This window comes from Pangasianodon hypophthalmus, chromosome 3 (genome assembly GCF_027358585.1).
Source record: "Pangasianodon hypophthalmus isolate fPanHyp1 chromosome 3, fPanHyp1.pri, whole genome shotgun sequence".
NCBI classification, from domain to species: Eukaryota; Metazoa; Chordata; class Actinopteri; order Siluriformes; family Pangasiidae; genus Pangasianodon; species Pangasianodon hypophthalmus.
Window position 1 is genome coordinate 14,680,049 of NC_069712.1, and position 22,128 is coordinate 14,702,176.

The 22,128-nt window shown below is 37.9% G+C and overlaps 2 protein-coding genes across 3 annotated transcripts; both read left to right on the forward strand.

Moving 5' to 3' along the window:
* The first annotated feature begins 1,861 nt into the window (after positions 1 to 1,861).
* slc17a5 (solute carrier family 17 member 5) lies at positions 1,862 to 11,366 on the forward strand. The gene is made up of 11 exons (XM_026944267.3): positions 1,862 to 2,011; positions 3,967 to 4,160; positions 5,311 to 5,544; positions 5,630 to 5,717; positions 5,804 to 5,890; positions 6,103 to 6,221; positions 6,365 to 6,526; positions 6,717 to 6,849; positions 7,037 to 7,184; positions 7,639 to 7,729; positions 8,716 to 11,366. Exons 1-11 carry the CDS (start codon positions 1,927 to 1,929, stop codon positions 8,845 to 8,847), a joined length of 1,473 nt encoding a protein of 490 aa, XP_026800068.1. The 5' UTR covers positions 1,862 to 1,926; the 3' UTR covers positions 8,848 to 11,366.
* A 5,341-nt stretch (positions 11,367 to 16,707) lies between these two features.
* Positions 16,708 to 21,345, forward strand: eef1a1a (eukaryotic translation elongation factor 1 alpha 1a). Of its 2 annotated transcripts, XM_026941730.3 has the most exons (8): positions 16,708 to 16,843; positions 18,140 to 18,294; positions 18,420 to 18,599; positions 19,069 to 19,365; positions 19,476 to 19,626; positions 19,750 to 20,006; positions 20,166 to 20,400; positions 20,603 to 21,345. In XM_026941730.3, the coding sequence occupies exons 2-8, from the start codon at positions 18,151 to 18,153 to the stop codon at positions 20,725 to 20,727; spliced, it is 1,389 nt and encodes a 462-aa protein (XP_026797531.3). In that variant the 5' UTR covers positions 16,708 to 16,843; positions 18,140 to 18,150; the 3' UTR covers positions 20,728 to 21,345. The 2 variants fall into 2 exon arrangements, with proteins under 2 accessions (XP_026797531.3, XP_034158994.2); XM_034303103.2 differs by lacking the exon at positions 16,708 to 16,843 and having other exon boundaries at positions 18,117 to 18,294.
* The last annotated feature ends 783 nt before the right edge of the window (positions 21,346 to 22,128 follow it).

The window sequence follows — 22,128 nt, forward strand, 5'->3', positions numbered from 1 at the left end:
TAATCTAAAGCCAATACTGCTATAAACTAATTTAAAAGTAGAAAAGGGCTACTTTATCCTGTTCACAGTGTGTGTGGCCGTGTCAATATGACGACACTCTGGAAATGGGGAAGGAACTGGTAGTTGAGAAGACTACCCTAAGTTGACGAGTTGAAATTTGAAGTTGAGGGGGTGTTTTACTGGTTGGAGGCAGAGAATTACAAGTTGCAATTTCGCCTCAAACGCAGCATTAGTGTTCACCTGACACACGCGCACAAACACCTGACACACACACCTGACACACACACCTGACACACTCGTGTTGAAACACTGCCCGAAACAATTGTATGTTTGGAAGGTTATTTTAGGAGGTTTATTAATTGACACCCCACGTGTCAAAAGTTTTCAGTTTACGTTGTCATTTTAACCCATCAAAAATCTCCAGGACTTTTTTTTTTTTTTTCATTTTCAACTGAGAACCTGCTCTGAAGGTGTTTACTCTGTGCTGTCCTTTATGTTATTTCTCTCATGTGTCACTATCTCAACAGCAGTCACAGTCACACTGTGTCTATTTACTCACAATTTTCTCACCCATTTGCCCACTTCATTTCAATACTATACAATCCCAGGGTCCCCAGTTCAATCCTGAGCTCAATTTACTGTCTGTGTAGAGCTTCTGTGTGTGGTTTCCTTCTATCTGTAGTTTCCTTCCAACGGACATGCCAAAACATGCTAGAAGAGGTATTGGCTACAATATGTTGCCCCCCATGTTGCCATATGTGAATGTGTATGTGCATAGTGCCCTGCTAGGTCCAGTCTGGGGTGTACTCATGCCTCACGCCCAGTATTTCAGATCCACCATGATCCTGACCAGGAGAAAGCAATTAATGATGGTGCATGAATAATGAAATACTATATGTACAACATATACATAACGTTGTATCTAGCCTATAGACTTGCTAGCTCATATTAATTAATACTTTACAGTTAAAGGTGCTTCTGGTGAAATTGGCATCCCTTCTTCCTTTTCATCTTCAATTGATGAGCTTTCATATTTTAAGTGAAAAGTTATATTCCTGAAAAGTATTGTTTGCCATGTCCGCTGATGATGTTGCTAACACTACTGTAGTAACCATTTCCAACCAAGACAAAATTTTACGCGGCAAACACAGACTGGGCTGTTTTTCAGGGTTTGGGCTTGGCCCCTTAGTTCCAGTGAAGGATAAGGTTAATGCTACAGCATACAATGACATTTTAGACAATTGTATGCTTCCAACTTTGTAACAACAGTTTTCGAAAGGCACTTTCATGTTCCAGCATGATTGTGCCCCTGTGCACAAGGTGAGGTCCATAAAGACATGCTTTGTTGAGTTTGGTGTGGAGAAACTCCAGCGGCCTGACTTCAACCCCACTGAACACCTTTGGCATGAATTGGAGGGTTGACTGCGAGTCAGGCCTTCTTGTCTAACATCAGTGCCTGACCCCACAATTGTTCTTTTGACTGAATGGGCACAAATTCCCACAAACACAATCCAAAATCCTTCCCAGAAGAGTGGAGGCTGTTATAGCAGCAAAGGAAGGGGGCAATTCCATATTAATGCCCATTGTTTTGGACTCAGATGTCCAAAAAGCTCGTATAATTGTAATGGTCAGGTGCCCACATACTTTTGGCCATATAGCCTATTCACGACACCTCTGTTTATATAAGCAGAAACACTAAGATACATACCCCAGCCCTGAAAGTATCATATTTCGCTTTAGTCATCACCTGTGTTTAGTGGCGGATCCGTATCTGACGCATCGTAAAGAGGCGGTGCGTGGCACTGTACGAACCAATGATAGCTATTCTGTGAGTGAAGCCACGCCCACATTGTGCCGTTGCGTTTACACGTAATTGGGATGCGTCGATGTCCGGGAAGTAAACAGTTCACATAGACTGTGTGAGCCATGGACCGCATAGCATCAGACACAGAAACTGATGATTATGAGCAGCCTTTGCTTCATCGGAAAAGGGACGACGGCATAAAAAGAGGTGAACGACTGCTATATGTGCATGTGTATTTTTTCTTAATTGATTTCCGGAGCAAAATCAAAACAAGAGATACCCGGTGATGTGGCGTTAGCAAGCTAAAGAACCTGAGTGGTCGCATTCTCATTCATATATGCCAATGTTGTGAATATTTGCCAATACGTTTCTAGAGACTGCCGTCAAGTTTTAATTGGACTGCGGGAATGCTAGCTAGCTAGCTTTAGCTGTATTAGTCGCATAGTCCCTTGTGCACCACTTTATGATTAAACAAGCTAGCCATTTCATTCACGTTACATAGCCTACATTCTGTCATTGGCTAAATCATTAGGTGCTTGGTGTTTGCTATAATATTTTAATCCCTGTTTAATTTGTAAAACATCTATACCTGGTCAGTCTGAAGGATTTTTATATAATGCAAAGTTAGCCTGTTTTCATTGCTCTCGAGCCCGGAGAAGTCAGCTGACCTCGTAATGACGTCATTTAATAGCGCATGATAACTGGTTTGTAAACAAATTAAGATCGAAATGATGTTGAAACTCCAGCTGCATCCACCACTGCTCTGCACATCACGGGACAGGAAGCTGTAGTGCTGCACTTTATTTTGCCCTCATGCTGTATTTAGGCACTAGAAACCCGTGACTGCACTGCAGATGCATAGAGAATATAATATTTATTATATATATGCATAGAGAAAATAATATAATATTTATTATGTCTACTAATAATGATGACTAATGATGTCTGATTTCTGATGTCTTATTTATTAGGTTGAACTCAGCTAAAAATAACTGTACACTTACTGTTACATTTACTGTAGCAGATGAAACATGAGGGGTGTGGTGATGACTCAAGTAGTTGTATGTGGTGTAATATTGACAGTGTAGGTTCAGACAAGAAGCAGACATGAATCATTTTAGCTTCATCTAAATTCCTGTCTGTGTAATATTATGTTATTAATGCATATATCCTGAATGGTATATATATATATATTCATAGCTGTATTTTTTTAAGCAAATATCAAAAAGCAGTGCATGTCTAGAAGAAACAGGGCACATAGAGATGCTTGAAAATCTTAAAAAATGCAAAATTTCTCATGTTCTGTTTTCAAGATTTCAATTCTGCTTAATTTTGAATAAACATTTGAATAAACAGCACTTAAATTTAACTTAAGTTGGGTATAAATATTGTTGTAGGCTCTGGTGATTAGAGTAAGAGCCAAATACACCTTCCATAAGTACACCGAAAGATCATTTCATTGAGTTCAGGACCTCACATTATTCAACTCCTTCCCATTAGAAATGTAGTTAGCACCTTTTCTTTATAGCTTTCCCATTTATAACTTAAAGATTTGGGCACATTGTGGTTCTACAAAGATTTGGCTACATTATGCTGGAGAAAGTCTGATAATCTGCTATGAAAGTCCTGGAGACTTGAAATTCACATCAGAAAATGTACAATGTACAAAATGTACAAACATCTGCACTGTCTTGTTTGTTAGACAGTAATGTGCATTAGTAATATCCAGTGATGAAACCAGAATAGCTAACACAAATCTCATTCCAAACATTTATTTATAAATTATGCTGACCTACAAATGCAAATTGTAACTCATTTCTGATTTAATACAAATGTATTTTCTGTAATATTTGTTTCAGACCTTACTTATTGTAAGTTAACCTTTTTCCCATTAACTCTCAGGGAAGCAGCTGTCATGAGAAAACACCTCATCACTGACATATGTTTGCATACCAACATCTAAACTGCAGTTGAAATATTTTACAAGAATAACTAGGAAATGAGCTAGGGTGTGTCTGTGGCCTTGGCTGTAGACTTTTTGTTGGTTCATATATAACCCACAAGTACTGACTTATGCACATTGTCCACAGGTAGTAATTATTGTTTCTTAAGGGTATCCTTGTGTATATTTGTACATGAAAGACTTTTTTTTGTTCTCACAGCTCCTGTGCTATGCTCTTCACGCTATGGCCTTGCCTTACTGTCATGCTATGGCTTTTTTGTGGCATACGCGCTCCGGGTGAATCTCAGTGTGGCCATGGTGGATATGCTGCGAAACAGTAGCAGCAGTACCAATGCCAGTGGCTCTGTGTGCCCGAGGCATACCAGTCCGACACGGCCCAGACACAACCACACAGTAAGAACAGTTCTGTTTACCAAAACACCTGTATTGTAAATTTTCTGTGAAGCTCATTAGCAGTACATGGTTTTAGTGCTTTAAAAAGGAGTGGCCCAATTCATGAAAATAGCATTTGAGTAATTACAGAAAATAAAATAAACACATGTGTAAATACTTAAAATACATACACGTACATGTGTATGTATAAATACTTAAAATACATAAACATAATACATTAAATAAATACACGTGTGTGTGTGTGTGTGTGTGTGTATATATATATATATATATATATATATATATATATATATATATATATATATATATATATATATATATACATATATATAATGTGTGTGTGTGTATTTATTTAATGTATTATGTTTATGTATTTTAAGTATTTTTATATATATATATATATATATATATACACAGACTTAATTATGTCAAATGAGAGATGCATTTCTGTAATCACTTTGATTTGCCCCTGGTTGCACTTAATATACAGTGCAAGTGAATACAACTTAAGTGAAGTTAGACAGAGCTTTGAAATGACCTAATTCTAGATAGCAAACTCAACACTAATTCACCATAATTCACTTCATTTGTTCACCAAAGATAAAACTCTACATAATCAGTACTTAAAGCAACAGTTTTTCCGACTAGTTATCCCGTGCACAGTACATAGGAATACATTGAGAATCCAGGTGAGAATGAATGCAAGTAGCTGTTTTTGAGCTGGATTATATATTCCTTCTGAAATTTAGAACAACACACAGATTTCAAAGATGTCATTGGTTTGGGTTGTGTGTTAAATGCTTTTTCCTTTGTTGAACATGATATTATGAGCTAAGCTAATGTTACCAGGCTGACTCCTACAATCAAGTCACATTGCTGAAAGTCCTTGCAGCCTTTGCAGTTATAAAAAAATTTTGTGGTGTTACCCATATTTCATTTCAGATAAGCTTAATGCTTATGAGTCAGGCTTATATGTTTATAATCATTCATGGATAGTGGGAGTTTCTAGGTGAAAACTGAGAAAGTAACTCTACAGCAGTTTATTAAAATATTAGACCTTTTCAGGGGATAAATCATTGACATGTTTCATAAACACTCAGGAATAGCAAATGTGTAAATATGGCACATAGATGATATTTGCTTTCTCCAGGCCAGTGTGTATGACTGGGACTCAGAGACTCAGGGCTGGATCCTGGGCTCTTTCTTTTACGGTTACATCGTCACTCAGATACCGGGTGGCTACATGGCACGCAAGTATGGTGCCAAGTGGCTGCTGGGCTTTGGCATCCTGGGAACTGTGATCTTCACCCTGCTAACGCCTGTGGCTGCAGACCTGGGAGCTGGTTATCTCATCACAGTCAGGGTGCTAGAGGGCATAGGGGAGGTAAGCGTCCTTGTTCAGACATGTGTATGTGCAGCTTAGCTGTGTAAAGTTTGATGCTAATGCTGTACATTTTATGGGCTTTCAGGGAGTGACATTTCCTGCTATGCATGCTATGTGGGCATCCTGGGCTCCACCCTTGGAGAGGAGTCGACTGCTTACTATCTCTTATGCAGGTAGAACTGGACATGTATACACGTGCATGTAGTAGTGTTTTCTAGGATAGAAGTGTAAAAAAAAAAAAAATCTGTTTTTTTTTTAGGTGCCCAGCTCGGTACTGTAGTAGCCCTTCCTCTGTCTGGTCAGATATGTTTTTACCTGGATTGGACATACGTCTTCTATATATTTGGTGAGGTTAATGTCTTATTCTTATTCTTCAAGAATGTATATATATGTATGTGTGTATGTGTGTATATATATATATATATATATATATATATATATATATATATATATATATATATATATATATATATATATATATTGTGTGTGTGTGTGTGTGAAAAGATTTTTCCTTTAGTTCTAGAAATCATCATTTGTACCATTTCTTTGTTGTTGCAGGGGCTATTGGGCTACTTTGGTTTTTCCTGTGGGCTTTTCTGGTCAGTAACAGTCCTGACACACACAGAAGGATATCAGAGATTGAGAAGAGCTACATAAAAGCTTCATTAAAAAAAGAGGTAAACATATATAACATATTATTAAAGTACTTTATGTGGTGTTCTATTATAAGTCGAATAAGTATGAATCAATTGCTTTAAAATTAATGGAGCAGTTGATTTATAGTGAACACACATTATATGTATTTGTCTTTCCGGTATAGCTGTCTCCCACTTCAGCCTACATCCCCTGGCCTTCCATTCTCACATCTGTTCCACTATGGGCCATAGTTGTTGCACACTTCTCCTACAACTGGACATTTTACACACTGCTGACTCTCTTACCCACCTACATGAATGACATTCTGGGCTTCAGCATTAAGGAGGTTAGTGCATCTTCATATGTAAGGCACTGACTTGTTCATTTCTAAGGGGAAGACTTCACATCTGTATTTATGTTTGGGATGTTCTCAAAAAATTGCACACAAGCATGATAAGTATTGTATGTTGTTCAGCGTGAACGGTGGGTACTTCTCATTAAGAAGAGTGCTGTGCTTTTGCTGTGTGTGACGTTAGAATGGGATGCTCTCTGCCCTGCCATACTTGGGTTGCTGGCTGCTAGCCATGGGAGGAGGCCAGTTAGCAGACTACCTGAGGGAGACCTGCCTTTTCCGCACTGTGACTGTGCGCAAGGCCTTCACTATAGCAGGTGAGTAACTGATCATCGGCATGGAAACTGCTGTGTCGTGGAATGTCTAATTTAACTTGCACTGCAGGAGTGCTGACGAGAGTTTAAAGCCAGTGTGTGATTCCTTTAGTTGTTCTTGTCAGATCACAGGTATATGTGTTTGTGTGTGTGTGTGTGTGTGTGTGCATGGGTGTGTGTGATTGTTTAGGTATGGTGGGACCAGCTGTGTTCCTGGTAGCAGCAGGATACACTGACTGCAACTACATTCTGGCTGTTGTTTTCCTCACTGTCTCCTCGACTCTGGGAGGCTTTTCTGCATCTGGCTTTAATATCAATCATCTTGACATCGCACCATCGTAAGACCACCATAGTTTTTAGGTCTTTTTTTTAAAACAAGAATTGGTAATAGATCATTATTTACTGAACATAGAGTACCATTCAAAGGTTTGGAATCAGTTATCAGGTTTTATTCAGCCATTATTTTATTCCCTAACACTTATATAGTAAGTGTACATAATATAAATCTGAAAACAAAAGATATTTTTTAGTTTTTATAGAAAAAAAAGTCATTAAATGATATTGAATGAAGTGATCTGTTTATAGTAAAAGTGTCTGTCTGCTTCATGATTTGATCACAGCTTACAGAGGCACAGAGAAAAGCAAAGGACAACGCATGCTGGCATTCTCAGTGAATGCCTGTATATGTATTTGTAACAAATTGGATTTTATTTTATTAAAACCTTTGTTTCCAAACTATTAAAAAGTAATTTATATGATAAATTTGCAGCACTCCATATGTTCTGTTCTCAGGTATGCTGGAATATTGCTAGGAATCACAAACACATTTGCAACTATACCTGGCATGGTGGGTCCTGTGATAGCGAGATCACTGACCAAATCTGTAAGTTTGTTTATTATTGTATATTCCAAATATTTATAGCCTTGTAAAGATAACCCAACACTAGTTTTGTGAACTAAAACACATAAGTGAGTGGTTCACAAACCAGTCCTCAGGGCCCTCCAGATGTCCACATTTTTTCTCTATCCCACCTCGGAACACAGGAACATAACAAAACATGTGGACCTTTTTGGAGGGGACTGAGGACTAGTTGAGAACAAACGGCCTAAGTCATTATACATTATAGAACACAATTGTCTTTTGATTTGAGACAAGAGCCCTCTCTAAATAGAAATTCTCTTGAGAGTTCAAGGGTATCTAGTTTTAAATGGAACATGCCACTTGTTTAATCATATCATGTTCGTTCCTATTTAGTTGGAATCACATCCTCCAGCCACTCTGGCTGTTTCTTTATAAAATTGTACACCCCTGCCCTAGCCCATCAAAATTCTTTTTAAAATTCCTATCATCTAGAAAATCCATTGTAGTCAGGCGATTCTGAGGAACAAGTGATTTCGGGATAGGTACAGGTGGTGTCAAGTCCTAGTGGTGTGACATTAAGTAATTAAACATGATCATTTAAATTTGAGTTGACTCATGTTGATTTTACCTGTCAGCAGATATGAAATGAGTCCTGCCAAGAACTTGTTTTGTATGTTCTTAAGAACTCAATAATAATCTCATTTTCTGTCATGCAACAAACTGCTTGCAGCAGTGACACTCGTATCTGCAGGGTGTCCAGAAAGTCAGGAACCAATGAGAGTAAAACAACATATAATTAATTTAGTAGTTATTATTTATAACATATGCTCTACATGTTCACCCTTACACTCTACATATTTTCTCAGCTATTGTGTCATGTTTTTGTGGATTTTGCTTAACGTATTCAATTGACATATTTGCTCAATATATTTCCATTGGTCCCTGACTTTTCAGACACCCAGTATGTTTACACTGGCTAATGTATTAATCTGTTGTTCTGGTTTCAGAACACTATTGCGGACTGGCGAACAGTCTTCTTTATCTCAGCTGGGATAAATCTGTTCGGTGCTGCCTTCTACACATTGTTTGGAAAAGGTACAGTACAGCCCTGGGCAGTGCAGAGAGTAAACACAGAATAAAAAGTATTTTAAGGAACTCAAAGGACACTATGGCATTAAGAATTCAGGGGAAGGATTCAGATGATTCTGTTTGAAGATTCGAGCACAGCTCGATGCTGTTTTTGGTAAACAAATGTCTGAATGTTCTCTAATAACATTTTAAGTTTTAAAAGGATGTTCTGGTGTTTGTTGCTCTCTCAGTGTTTTCACTTCCTTGTTGTTTTTAAGCATTTTGTATAATTTAGGAAGTCAGTATTTTCACAGGACACATGTCTTCAGCCAGTGTACATCTAAAATAGCAGACATTTAAGTTCAGTGCCTAAAGTTTGCTTTCAGTTCATTTTAACTGCTCAGCAAAGCTTGGATTGTCTTAAACCAGAGGTGGGTGTCCATAACGGCAGGTGGGGCAGAGCTGATGTGTCAGCCGTTCAACAAATATTAATCTTCATAAAGTCCTTGTTCACAACTCCATTACTAATTACCTCTTTTGTGTTACTAACGATTTAAAAAATATATATTGCTATTTGTCAGAAGTCATGTTCCATTGATTGCTCGCCTTTCTAGATGTTGCACAATCAGGGGGCAGCTCGCTCATTGCCCAACTTAACTTCCATAGAGTTATGATTCCATCTAGTGGTCAAAAATGGGAAAAAGTGCTAATAGAGCCGCACTGGGGAAAGAATGATGCTGCCATGCTAGCTCTATGAACATTTCCAATGTAGGAGGAGGAACGGCCAGGAGACTAGCCCAATCTGGCAACCCTAAGATCTTGTTTTATAGTACATAATCAGAATTAAATCTAATAAAGTACAGACGGCATCTATGATATACTGAACTATTTCTACTGTAAAATATACTGCAAATATTGGAATAGTAAAAGGGGAGTATGGATTGGATAATATCTGTACATGAGAAATGTGTGCATACACAAGTGACCTTGTTTCCCATGCAAAGACTATGGGGAAAGATGCTGTGAGATGGCATTCTGAATGACAGTATGTTGTCGACTCTCAGCTGCCTAGTACAGGGATTCACTAGATTGTAGCCTATAGCACTGGTAAAGTGTGATAGCCCCTTAACTTCATTTTGTTTGAAACTATATTGTTAATCATGTTGTCCTGCCCCACCAAAATCTATGGTAATGAGTTTGTCTACATTTTTAGAGTGTACATTAAAATACCTATTCACTCTTCCATCTAGGAACATGAAGTGAACTGAGCTAGATTTAAGTTGTAGCTTAAATAAACTTGTTTAAAATGCAGAGGTGCCAACATCTACGTTTTATCTGCAATATTTACAATTTATGACCCTGTGGTGATATAGGAGACACCTGAAACTACACTTGTTCTGCATTTTCAGTTAAAATAATAATACACAAGTAAAATCCACCCGTCAGAATAGTTATTTTACTGAGGGAGAAAGGACGTGGGACATCACAGTCTCTCATTTGCTTCGGGTAGCGGTTACTTACACTTTCTGCTGACTTTATCTAGGTGAATTTTGACCTATAAATTTACAAGTCTGGTCTTTTGAACCAGTAGAAACCAATTGAGTGGGACTATAGTCTCTGGGGGGAAACTTTTTAAGTAGTGGTCTCACCAGATGACTTCTTACTGTTTCTTTGCACACATCTGGGGAAAAAAAAAAAAAAAGCTGCCTTGTCCACAGACATAAGCTAGGGTCTTTGGGGGTAAAATTCTGTTTTGTCTCTCTGCTTGCTAAGATTTACTTGTTATCAATGTTGGCACATCTGTAAATGTAAAGAGTGGTAATGTTCAGTGTCTGCAGAAATTCCTCTCTAGCCACACAGGTCTTATATCAGCAGTGACTGATAATTGGCTCATTGCACTCTACATGCTAGTTTAGATTTTTATACTTTTATGTTCTGTTTAGAATTACTGTTGGTTATAATAATTTTGAAGACAGTACAAATATGATAGAGTGAGAAATTTGTTGCTTTTAATCTTTTATGTTAATAGTAAGGAATTGTCTGAAAATCATTTGAATCAAATTGAATCACATTTTCTCTTTGTTGAAAAAAATCTCATTTTTATTTTTCTTGGTATTGTGCCTTACTTTTATTTTAAGCCCATAAAACGGTTTCATTATAAAACACTTGACCTACAATCTCTGAGATTTTACTTGATTTTATTTCTGTCTGTTTACATATGGGTAATATGAAGCTATAAAATGTAGGAGGTGTATATAGTTGCTTGTTTTTGTGTTCTTTTTTTTTTATACACGTCACATTGTTTTGTTTTGTTTTTTTAGCTCGTTGTAATCTATTGTTTACTTAAGACATGAAGTCAGATCTCAGGAATGGAAACAGTGGAAAGAAATGAATAAGAATGAATGAATTGTAAGAATGACACCTTAAGTGAAAAGAACATTTGTCCCCATGCAGTTTGCTACATAGCTGAAGTATTGTGTAAGCTATGTCTATTCAACATTCCCCAGTGAAAAGTCTTGCATTCGCTTAATCTCCCTTGACCATAAAAAAAATCATGTTCATTCAAAGTAATTAAAATGCATAAATCAGTCTTGTATGGTTTGGTTATTTTTCATTTTGCTAATGGTGTAGAGTTTAAAAAACCTAAATAAATAAAAATGAATTGGTTCCAACTGGTCTAATATCAAGAACATTAAATTAACATTGCATTAGCATTAACTCTTCTTGAAAGGCTTGTTTTGATTATATGCTATGTTTGTTAAATTACTTAACAATCCAATGATGTTATTTTAAACATACTGTCTTAAAATTTTTCATAAAAATATATGGCGGTCGTGGATCACTCACATCCTAGATTAGAGGATCATGCTATGCCTAAACCTAATGTCTGTGTTAATTTTGCACATGTGAATTCAGATATATTGGTAGGTTTTGAATTTCCAAACTGTCTAGGCTTTCTTGCCATTAATACAACAAAATCAATAACAACACATAATACATTTCTGAAATTCTGAAGGTGTTTACTCTCTATATGTGAAGGGTAAATGTTTAGATCAGAAGAAGCATGGCTTACCCTTTTGTCCAGACTGACTGAAGGCCATTTTTAATTACATGTTTGCTAATTTGGGACACATATTTTTATTGAGTTAGGCCTTTAGTTTCATCCTCAGTTGTTTAATTGTGGCATATTCATGACATCAGAAAATCAAAATTCAATAACAGGCTTTTAAAAACTCTCCAAATTCATTATCAACATATTCCAATATTGTATGACCACAGTAGACTAATTCAGATTTACTACATATTAAAATGTTGTCCTAAGTAAGTGCGTTTTGTACAGCAATAAAAATAAAAGGTTTAGATAGTACTACTGTTTTCAGTATGAACAGATTTAGGAAAAATCACAATAAAAACACCAAAGGTAAAAAGTGAGATAATAAGGTAATATATTAAGTTCTGTTATGTTATTGTAATTGTTATATTATTATTTATATATTATTTCACGCAGTAGCAGTATTACATAGGATTTTAAAAAATGTAAACATCAATATCAAGCTCCAAAATTATATGAACATAGTACACTAAATAAATCTCTGCATACTCAGTAGTAGGCTTAAGTAACATTCTGGGCTTATCAGTCTACCTTGTACGCCTGCTTCATAAGAGAGCACAAAAAATGCAATGCATCATTTAATAATTGCTGTGGTGTGTTTCATGCAACCATCCACACATTCATTATATCCCTTCCCTTCTTCCCTCTCTACTTCTTGCATTTTAATATTGTCCCAGTAAAACTGAACCATGCTCTCCCAAATTGCCAGACCATGTAATTAGTAATTTGGGGCATCTTAAAAATTATTAAATTATAAAAACATGTACATGAATTTAACGGTGAGGGAAAATAAGTATTCAGGTACTCTTGTAATTGCTATTTATTCTACTTCCAGTGCATAGATCCACTTCAAATTTAAACACATAAAAACACATAATGTCTTTTGACTTTGTACTTATCAACAAAAACAATATGTATTCATAAGCATAAACAAAGATATATTTGAAAAATGAAATTGATAGGGAAAAAAAGTATTCAAACACCACAAATTAACATAAGTACTAATTAGTTCTAATAGCAATTACAACTTTGCAGCGTCTACGCTAAGAAGTAATTAGCTTTTCGCAGCATTGTGGTTCAATTTTGGCCAGTTCCTCTTTGCATATTGTCTTCAATTTCCCAAGGTTATGAGTGTCCCATTGATGAACTCACAGTTTCAAAATCCTCCATAAATAAAGTTAGGAGATTGTCTAGGCTATGCAAAGACCTTGACCTTTTTTTTTTTTTAGAAACAAGTCTTGAGTTATTTTTGGCTGTATGTTTGAGGTTGTTTTCTTGTTTAAATGTCCATCTTGTCCCCAGGTTCAGTTTTTAGGCCAAAACTCTTCTAATATGTCACGGTACATCGCTCCATTAATGTTTCCTTCGAACACGTGTAATGCCCCAGCACCGTTTGCAGAGAACAGCTCCATACCATGATGCTCCCACCTTCATACTTCACTGTGAGTATGGTGTTCTTGGCATCATAAGTGCACCCCTTCTTCCCTGAGCTTAATTATTGCCAGAGTTATATTTTTTTTTCTACAGGCTCCTGCACATCTCTCTGCTTCTTATGTGTAACTGTTGCTCCTACTGCTTTCAGGTCATCTTGCAGTGACTGCTGGCTTCTCTCTTAACTTTTTATCATTAGGCACACCTGTTTAGGGATGATTAGTTGCGGTTCCATAAACTTTCCACATGCATATTATCAAACCAGTTGTACTGACAGCAATGTTTAAGGGCTTTGCTATGGCTGTGTATCTTTCCCATTTGAGTGTTGTTCAATAATGTTGTCCCTGAGAACTTTAGGAAGCCCCATCAGCTTGATTTCTCCATCACCATGATTGCTACTTCTTGTGTGAAATCTTCCCAGCCAATGGCAATATCTTTTATAAAGACACCTAGTGCAATTTGCCTGAGAACATTTTGCACCATTTATATCTACAACTTAATTTATTTTTACATAAATAATCTTTCCATCCACACACACACATATAGTATATATATATATATATATATATATATATGTATATATATATATATATATATAGAGAGAGAGAGAGAGAGAGAGAGAGAGAGAGAGAGATCTGTATCTGTGTAGCACTCAAAATCTGTCTTTGTATTCAGATTTAAACTGAAGGGTGTGGTCTATACAAGTTAACCCTAACCCTTATCTCCTCAACCAGATGCCTTTCCTAAAATGGAGAAATTGTTATTTAGGCTATGGTTGACAATAGCTGTCTAATAATTTTAACGGATTTACTTAAGTTTTTAGGTATATTACATTCCAGAAAGATCAGAAAAGTTTGCTGAACACGTTATCGTAATCTAATATAAAGCTGGGACACACTTGCAGTGCTTCTGCAAGTCAAAATGGGATTCGCTAAGTGGAAACAACCTTATGATTTTCAGAGAAGATTTTCTTTAATAATGATAGAGAATGGTCATTTAAGAATGACAAAAACTCGCAAGGAACATACAAGTTTTACAGTTTCTTTTAAATGAATGAAATAATTTTTGTGGAGAGCCCTGCAGAAATATGCAGCTCTGTGCACAGCGCATGGTCTGCCTGAGCTATATGGAGCAATGGCTCTATAAATTAAAGTATACAGTATTTTTTTTGTTTGTACAGAAATATGGTAGAAGTATAGATTTATTTTGGAGCTCACTGTGTTTATACTTGAGGTGGGAATTTTGCTGAAACTCTGCACCCCGCCCCACAAGTTCTTACACAAATTTTTTGTTTTCACGCTGCAGGATCCCAGTGCACACACCTATTCTGAAGCTTTCTAGCAAGCTTTTTTAAAATTAATTAATTACTTTGTATTAGTGTAGGATGCATTATCTGTGGCATCCGTAAAAGCCCACTTTAGCCTTAGATTCCTGTTCTTGCCTGACAGGAGTTGAACCCAGTGTGGTCTTCTGCTATTGTAGCCCATCCGCTTCAATTTCCGACATATTGTGAGATTCTGAGATGCTTTTCTGACTTGCTATAGACTTCCTCTCAGCTCAAACCAGTCCAGCCATCTCCTCTTACCTCTCTCATCAGCAAGGCATTTCCATACTGAACTGCTGCTCAGTGGATGTTTTTTTTCCCCCCACACCATTCTGTGTAAACTCTAGAGACTGTCGTATGTGAAAATCCCAGGAGATCAGCAGTTTCTGAAATACTCAAACCAGCCTGTCTAGCACCAGCAACCATGCCACGGTCAAAGTCACTGAGCTCACATTTTCCTCATTCTGTTTGATGTGAACATTAACTGAAGCTGTTGGCATGATTTTATGCATTGCGCTGCTGCCGCATGATTAGCTGATTGGATAATTGCGTGAAAGAAAATATGTACAGATGTTCATAATAAAGTGGCTGGTGAGTATGTACATATGTTGTTTAAATGGTTTAAAATTGTAGGTTAATAGATACTAGTTTGATGAAGGGGGTTACACCCACTGTGCCTTTAAAACAAGCTGTCATCAAACAATCAGTTTCCAATGAGTTACAATCAGAAATAAAGGTACTAAACTGTGCTTTTCTTTATGACTGGGATGATACCATAGAAGGGGCATCTTTTGTACCATTAGTGTATAATAATTTAACAGTAAAATAATAATTTAGGGTACATAATTGGGCTTTAAGCAGGGTCCCTGCAGGACTAGTGGTTAGGCCACAGCACTTGCACTGCTGCAGCCAAGGTTCGATTCCCGGCCAGGTAACCAACGCCAGCCACTGGAGTTGTGTGCAACAGTGTGCTCTCAAGTGCTGGTCCCAAGACCAGATAAAATTGGGAAGGGTTGCTTTAGGAAGGGCATTTGGTGTAAAAACTGTGCAAAATCAAAATACGTAGACCGATGATCTGCTGTGGTGACCTCTAACGGGAGCAGCCGAAAGAGGAAGAACAACAACAACAACATAATTGGGCCTTAAGAAATACTACTCTAAAAGTTAATTAAAGGTGCACTATATGGCCACATATATATCACACCCATATGTCCTTGTTGAACATCCCATTCCAGATTTAGTCCCTGTTTGCTGTTATAACAAACTCCACTCTTTTGGGAAGGTTTTTCACTAGATTTTGGAGCATGGCTGTGGGGATTTGTGCTCATTCAGCCACAAGAGCATTAGTGAGGTCAGGCACACAGTCTGCGTTCCAGTTCATCCCAAAGGAGTTCAGTGGGTTGAGATCAGGGCTCTGTGCAGGCCATGCAAGCGCTTCCACTCTAACCTTGGCAAATCATGTCTTCATGGACTTCCCTTTGTACACAGGGACATTGTCATGCTGGAACATGTTTGAGCCTTTTAGTTCCAGTGAAGCGAAATTGTAATGCTACAGCATAGAAGACATTCTACACAGCTGTGTCCTTTCAACTTTGTGGCAGCAGTTTGGGGAAGAACCACATATAGGTGTGATGGTCAGGTGTCCTCAGACTTTTGGCCATATAGTGTACACCACATGCTCTTTCTTAGGAAAACACGCTAAAGGTAGGAAACATGCATCCAACATACATCCACCCCAGCGACAAGAAAAATGACCTTTATTTCAGAGTGTAGTTTCTTTGTGTTTGCATAAAGAAATTTTGAAATTAGGTGTGTATGTATATATATATATATATATATATATATATATATATATATATATATATAGTATTACAGTTGGAGTGCACGTGAGAAATCCACGAACTATTTTTAAGTTCGCTTTTATACCATGAACAGGCAAATGCCATACTTCTGACCCAACTGACACACATGCGGTACATCTGTATTTATTCATATCGACGCGAACTGTTTATTGAGTAATAATTTATCCTGTATATCCAATAAAACTAAAGTTAAATCGACCAAACCCCCCTAAAAAGCCAGTGAGCAGTGAGTAGTGTCGCGCGGAAGTGCGCAGTCGCACTGTGGTGCAATATAAAGCAGCTCTGAGCGCGTCAGTGTGTCAGTGTGTGAGCCTCAGCGCCGTGTCACTGCAGCACAGGTACTGTATCTCCTCCATTACACCACAGCCGTGGCCATTACATAGACACTAGACTCAAACTCAACTCTGTATCATTATATCATTCAAATGACCATGTTGTGTACGTATGTAGCGCTGGGAGTGATGCTGGGGATTAGACGGCGCGTTAGAGCCAGTGTGTGGGATGAGGGAACATGGCGGCGGCTGCAGTGAGGAGCTTGTGCTATTAAATCTCCCAGACATGCCTCTGACCTCTCTCTCTCTCTCTCTCTCTCTCTCTGTCTCTCTGTGTGTGCCAGAACATTCCAGCTCTCTAGTCATTTATAGTTATTTGTCATGTGAATTTGACGTTTGAAGTGCATCCTGTTAGAATAAACTCTCAAGGTTATTGGGTAACCATGTTAAACCAATGTTAGGTAATCTGAATAAGATTAACCCTTCTGTTAAAGTTTAGGATTGAATATAGCATGAACTATTTATTGTGAATGCTACCTGAATATAATATTCTGCATCAAACCCTATAGCATAACCAGTTCCCAGTGACTAAATATGATATAATACCTAATGGGATGTGAGTGGGAAATATTACAGTTTATTCAGTCTTGATAGACAGGATGGGAGCTGGAATAAACTGATTTTACATTTTGGTAAATTCCTTTTTTTTAATCTCAAATGGCTGCTCAGAGTACTGCTTACAAAATGGAGGTCTGCTTGTATGGTTGGTATGGGAAGTACTGAAGAAAGAAAGCTCATGCTGTTGCATCAGCCTGGTGCTCCTGAGCTGAGCTGAGCTATACAACACCAAAAAATTTGCAAATAGCCAGAGCAGAACAGGGTGTGTGAGAGCATAATGAGCAGAGACTAGAAGTGGAAGGGCCTTTGTGCACCTTGCTGCATGTCGGTTTGGTGTCAGATATCATGCTTGTGCTTATGCTAATGAAATGTAAAACTAACATGACATTTTAGGGCAAAAACAAGGGAACAAAACAGAAACTTCAGGTTTTTAGCTTGCCATCTACTCTTTGACCTCAGTCCAGAATTCAGTTTCATAAAGTTGCTGAAATGGATTGCAGAAAAAGCAGCTGGTGTGTGTTCTGCTTCTGCCCTTGTCCATGGTGCTGTACACTATGCTGTAGGTGAAAGTGTTGAGGGTGCTTTGAGCTCGGCTAGAACTAAAAAGCACAAGTATTGCTTTGTTCACTGTCCAACATGTTACAACTATTTTATGGTATGCATCCTCAAATACAATTACTGAGCTCGAAACCTTTCACTGTAACATCTAACTGTTTATTAGTTTTGTGTTTTTTCACGGTTCAGTATAACCAGCCATGGGAAAGGAGAAGCTCCACATCAACATTGTGGTCATTGGCCATGTTGACTCTGGCAAGTCCACTACGACTGGCCACCTCATCTACAAGTGTGGTGGCATCGACAAGAGAACCATCGAGAAGTTTGAGAAAGAGGCTGCCGAGGTAGGGCTGTTACAGAAGTAAGATGGCAACCTTGACATTTAAACCTTGAAACAAAACCGTTTCAAATGCAAAGACGGCACTGTTTCCCCTAACATGTTCTTACATTACGGTCTAAACTGTTTTAGATGGGTAAAGGATCCTTTAAGTATGCCTGGGTGTTGGATAAGCTGAAGGCAGAGCGGGAGCGTGGTATCACCATTGACATTTCCCTGTGGAAATTTGAGACCAGCAAGTACTATGTCACAATTATTGATGCGCCTGGGCATAGGGACTTCATCAAAAACATGATTACTGGCACCTCCCAGGTCAGTCCTTCAGAGCAATACATTATTAATCATTCCTTTCTGGGTTACTTGCTTTGTACCAACAAGTAGCTTTACAAAATGTGATGATTATAGATAAATAGGAAGGACATGTGTTTGTGTAGAGCAGGTTTTCAAATTTGCATATTCGAAGTCTTAGATCATTTGGAGTGTCCATCATACAAGTACCTGTGAATGAGCTGTTACCATAGAAAAAATAATCTATTAGATATTACTATTAAATATACCATAGAGCTATCCTTGAATTATAGCTGGCACTACCGTCAGAGCTGTTATAGAAAAACACACACTGTTATATGTACACACAGTTTCAGGTTTGAGAGTCCAACATTGCTCTGGAATTAAGAAAAATATGACCATCAAAGTGAATTTAGGTGACTTTAAAAGTTGCAGCTTAAAATGTTCTTGGATTTGTACAGCGCTTCATGTGTTTTCTGTTTGTGTATTCCAGGCAGACTGTGCTGTTCTGATAGTGGCAGCTGGCGTTGGTGAGTTTGAAGCTGGTATCTCAAAGAACGGTCAAACCAGAGAGCATGCTCTCCTGGCCTATACGCTGGGTGTAAAACAGCTCATTGTAGGTGTTAATAAGATGGACTCCACTGAGCCCAACTACAGCCAGAAGCGCTATGAAGAAATTGTCAAGGAAGTCAGCACTTACATTAAGAAGATTGGCTACAACCCTGAAACCGTGGCATTTGTACCTATTTCTGGTTGGAACGGTGATAACATGTTGGAGGCCAGCCCCAATGTATGTGGGACAAGAAAACTGCCCTATTATTTTGACAAATTCTCTGATGATGCATTAATATTTATGGTAATTATGAGAATAATATTGCTAGGTGTCTGTTATTTCTGTAGATGACTTGGTTTAAGGGCTGGAAGATCACTCGTAAGGATGGCAGTGTATCAGGAACTACTCTCCTGGAGGCTTTGGATGCCATCCAGCCCCCAACTCGTCCCACTGATAAACCACTCCGTCTGCCACTGCAGGATGTCTACAAGATTGGAGGTGATGCTTTGTACAAGACAGCATATATTGCCAGGCAAAAAATATTTACAGTGTTACAGTGTAATTCTGCATATCATCTTTCAGTAAAAACAAGTGATGGAGTTATATTTAAAATTTGATTAGGTATTGGAACTGTCCCTGTTGGTCGTGTGGAGACTGGCATTCTGAAGCCAGGGATGGTGGTGACCTTTGCACCTGTTAATGTAACTACTGAGGTAAAGTCTGTGGAGATGCACCACGAGGCTCTGTCTGAAGCCCTGCCAGGGGACAACGTGGGCTTCAATGTCAAAAATGTCTCAGTGAAGGATATCCGCCGTGGGAATGTTGCTGGGGACAGCAAGAATGATCCGCCCCAGGAGGCAGCCAGCTTCACTGCTCAAGTACGTTCAATTTCTGCTGATAATCTTCTTTAAAGCTATAAGAAGGTTGCTACAATGTGAACATTTTTGCAGATTTAATACAGTTTTTGAGAATGGTGTACTGTTCACCATTACTGAGTTGCAGCTGGTCACAGTGACTGATGTCACTCTTTGCATCAGGTGATCATCCTGAACCACCCAGGGCAGATCAGTGCAGGTTATGCTCCAGTGCTTGACTGCCACACTGCACATATCGCCTGCAAGTTTGCTGAGCTCAAGGAGAAGATTGACCGCCGCTCTGGAAAGAAACTTGAGGATAATCCCAAGAACCTCAAGTCTGGGGATGCTGCCATTGTGGACATGATCCCTGGGAAACCCATGTGTGTGGAGAGCTTCTCAGAGTATCCACCTCTTGGTGAGTGCCTGGCCATTTGCACTGTTGTGATATATTCTAATCAAAAGCAAGATGATACTCTTTGAAAAATTCCAGACCTTTTCATCTGAATCTTGTGTACAAGATTGGAGTTTGTTGTGCCATATTGATGCTGTTGAACTGGTAAGAATTCTGATCAGTTTAATAAGAGAAAATTCTCGGCTGTGCTGTGTTTACTTTACAGGACGCTTTGCTGTTCGTGACATGCGTCAGACTGTGGCAGTTGGAGTGATCAAGGGAGTCGAGAAGAAGGCTCTGACTGGTGGAAAGGTCACCAAGTCTGCTCAGAAAGCCCAGAAGGCCAAATGAATTTTGTGTTTGACTGCCAACTCCAGTGTCGCATACAACAGAACAGAGGTCACCCAACTATATCCAATTGGCTGCTTAAACTCCATAGTCATAGACTGGTTAATCGTTCCAATGCATCGTAAAAGTATCAGAAGGAAAAAAAATTGACTTAAATCTGTACCATGAGAATTATTTGTAATATTAGCTTGTTACTATTTGGAGTGTCTATTTATTTGGGTTAAGACCGTTCACACTATTATGCGAAATTACTAATCTTGAGAGGAAATGTTATCATGACCTCTCCTACTCTGGAGTGCAGTTTTATTCTGGTTCTTATACTGTTGTCTTGCTTTTAGTGTTTGTTTGCACATTAGTGTGTTTTTAGGTTTTGCTGCTCTTAGTAACTTAAATTATGTTACTTCTTAGTCTTTCTGACTATTTAAGCTTTAAAGAAATTGGAAAATAATCAACCTTTCCAAATCAGACCATAGTGGGCACTTTTCCAAGCACTTAAAGCACTTGGCCTAAAGCTGGTTTTGCACAGGCACTTATTATTAACTTTAATTGGTTTTAGCTTCTGCACCTTACTGTTCAGACTATTCAACTCAATCAGGCCATATTAAAGGTTCTGCAATCATATATTTCTGAGTCTCTTTTCTTTGAAATAAAAAACAAAAGGTTCCAAGTAAAATAATAAAATCCACAAACAAAATATGAATGATCAAATGTGAAAAAAAAATTGTTTTTTGCAAATGCCACTATTTTGCAAATGCCAGTATTTTCTGTCCACCTTAAAAGTCCAGGTCTTACGAGCTCGTGCCTGTCGATGACGCCATGAAGTGCACTAATATCATACAATTATCTCCTCATTCTCAAAACATCTCAAAACTCTGACAGTTTCATTTGAAAGTAAGTGTAATGTACTCTAGAAATGCTCAGTATGAAGAAAATTAACTGTAGGATTTTTAAATAATGGGCCTGTGAACATGGCATTTGAGACTATGGGATGCACTTTCTGCCTAATTCTTATCTCAGTATTATAATAACACATTACACTTATTTTCATATGAAATGGTCTCAAATGTCATGTTCACAGGGCCATTATTTAAAAAAAAAATGCTACAGTAAATTTCTTTATATAGAGTATTTGGAAAGTATATTACTTTCCAAATATTTAGTTTCATGCGGAATTGTCACATTTTTGAGACATTTTCATAATGAAGAGATAATGGTGTAGGAATTTGGCAGAAAGTGGAAACAGAATCAGATAAGAGGCTGCTGAATAAGAATCCAGCTTCAGCCTCGTCATATAGTTATCTTTTTAAACTGCTACTTAAATGGAAGGCATGAAGACACGTGTATGATAACGAAAAATATGTGCGAATGCATCTACAAACAATTCAGTAGCTACCCATATTTTGT

What these genes read in the sequence shown, in the direction of transcription:
- eef1a1a (XM_026941730.3), top strand. Translation starts at nt 18,151, where the DNA reads ATGGGAAAGGAGAAGCTCCACATCAACATTGTGGTCATTGGCCATGTT. An exon ending in TGTTGGAGGCCAGCCCCAAT is followed by an intron (nt 19,366 to 19,475) that starts GTATGTGGGACA and finishes TTATTTCTGTAG; the next exon opens with ATGACTTGGTTTAAGGGCTG. An exon ending in CTCAGAGTATCCACCTCTTG is followed by an intron (nt 20,401 to 20,602) that starts GTGAGTGCCTGG and finishes TTTACTTTACAG; the next exon opens with GACGCTTTGCTGTTCGTGAC.
- slc17a5 (XM_026944267.3), top strand. Translation starts at nt 1,927, where the DNA reads ATGGACCGCATAGCATCAGACACAGAAACTGATGATTATGAGCAGCCT. An exon ending in TGCTAGAGGGCATAGGGGAG is followed by an intron (nt 5,545 to 5,629) that starts GTAAGCGTCCTT and finishes ATGGGCTTTCAG; the next exon opens with GGAGTGACATTTCCTGCTAT. An exon ending in ATACGTCTTCTATATATTTG is followed by an intron (nt 5,891 to 6,102) that starts GTGAGGTTAATG and finishes TTGTTGTTGCAG; the next exon opens with GGGCTATTGGGCTACTTTGG.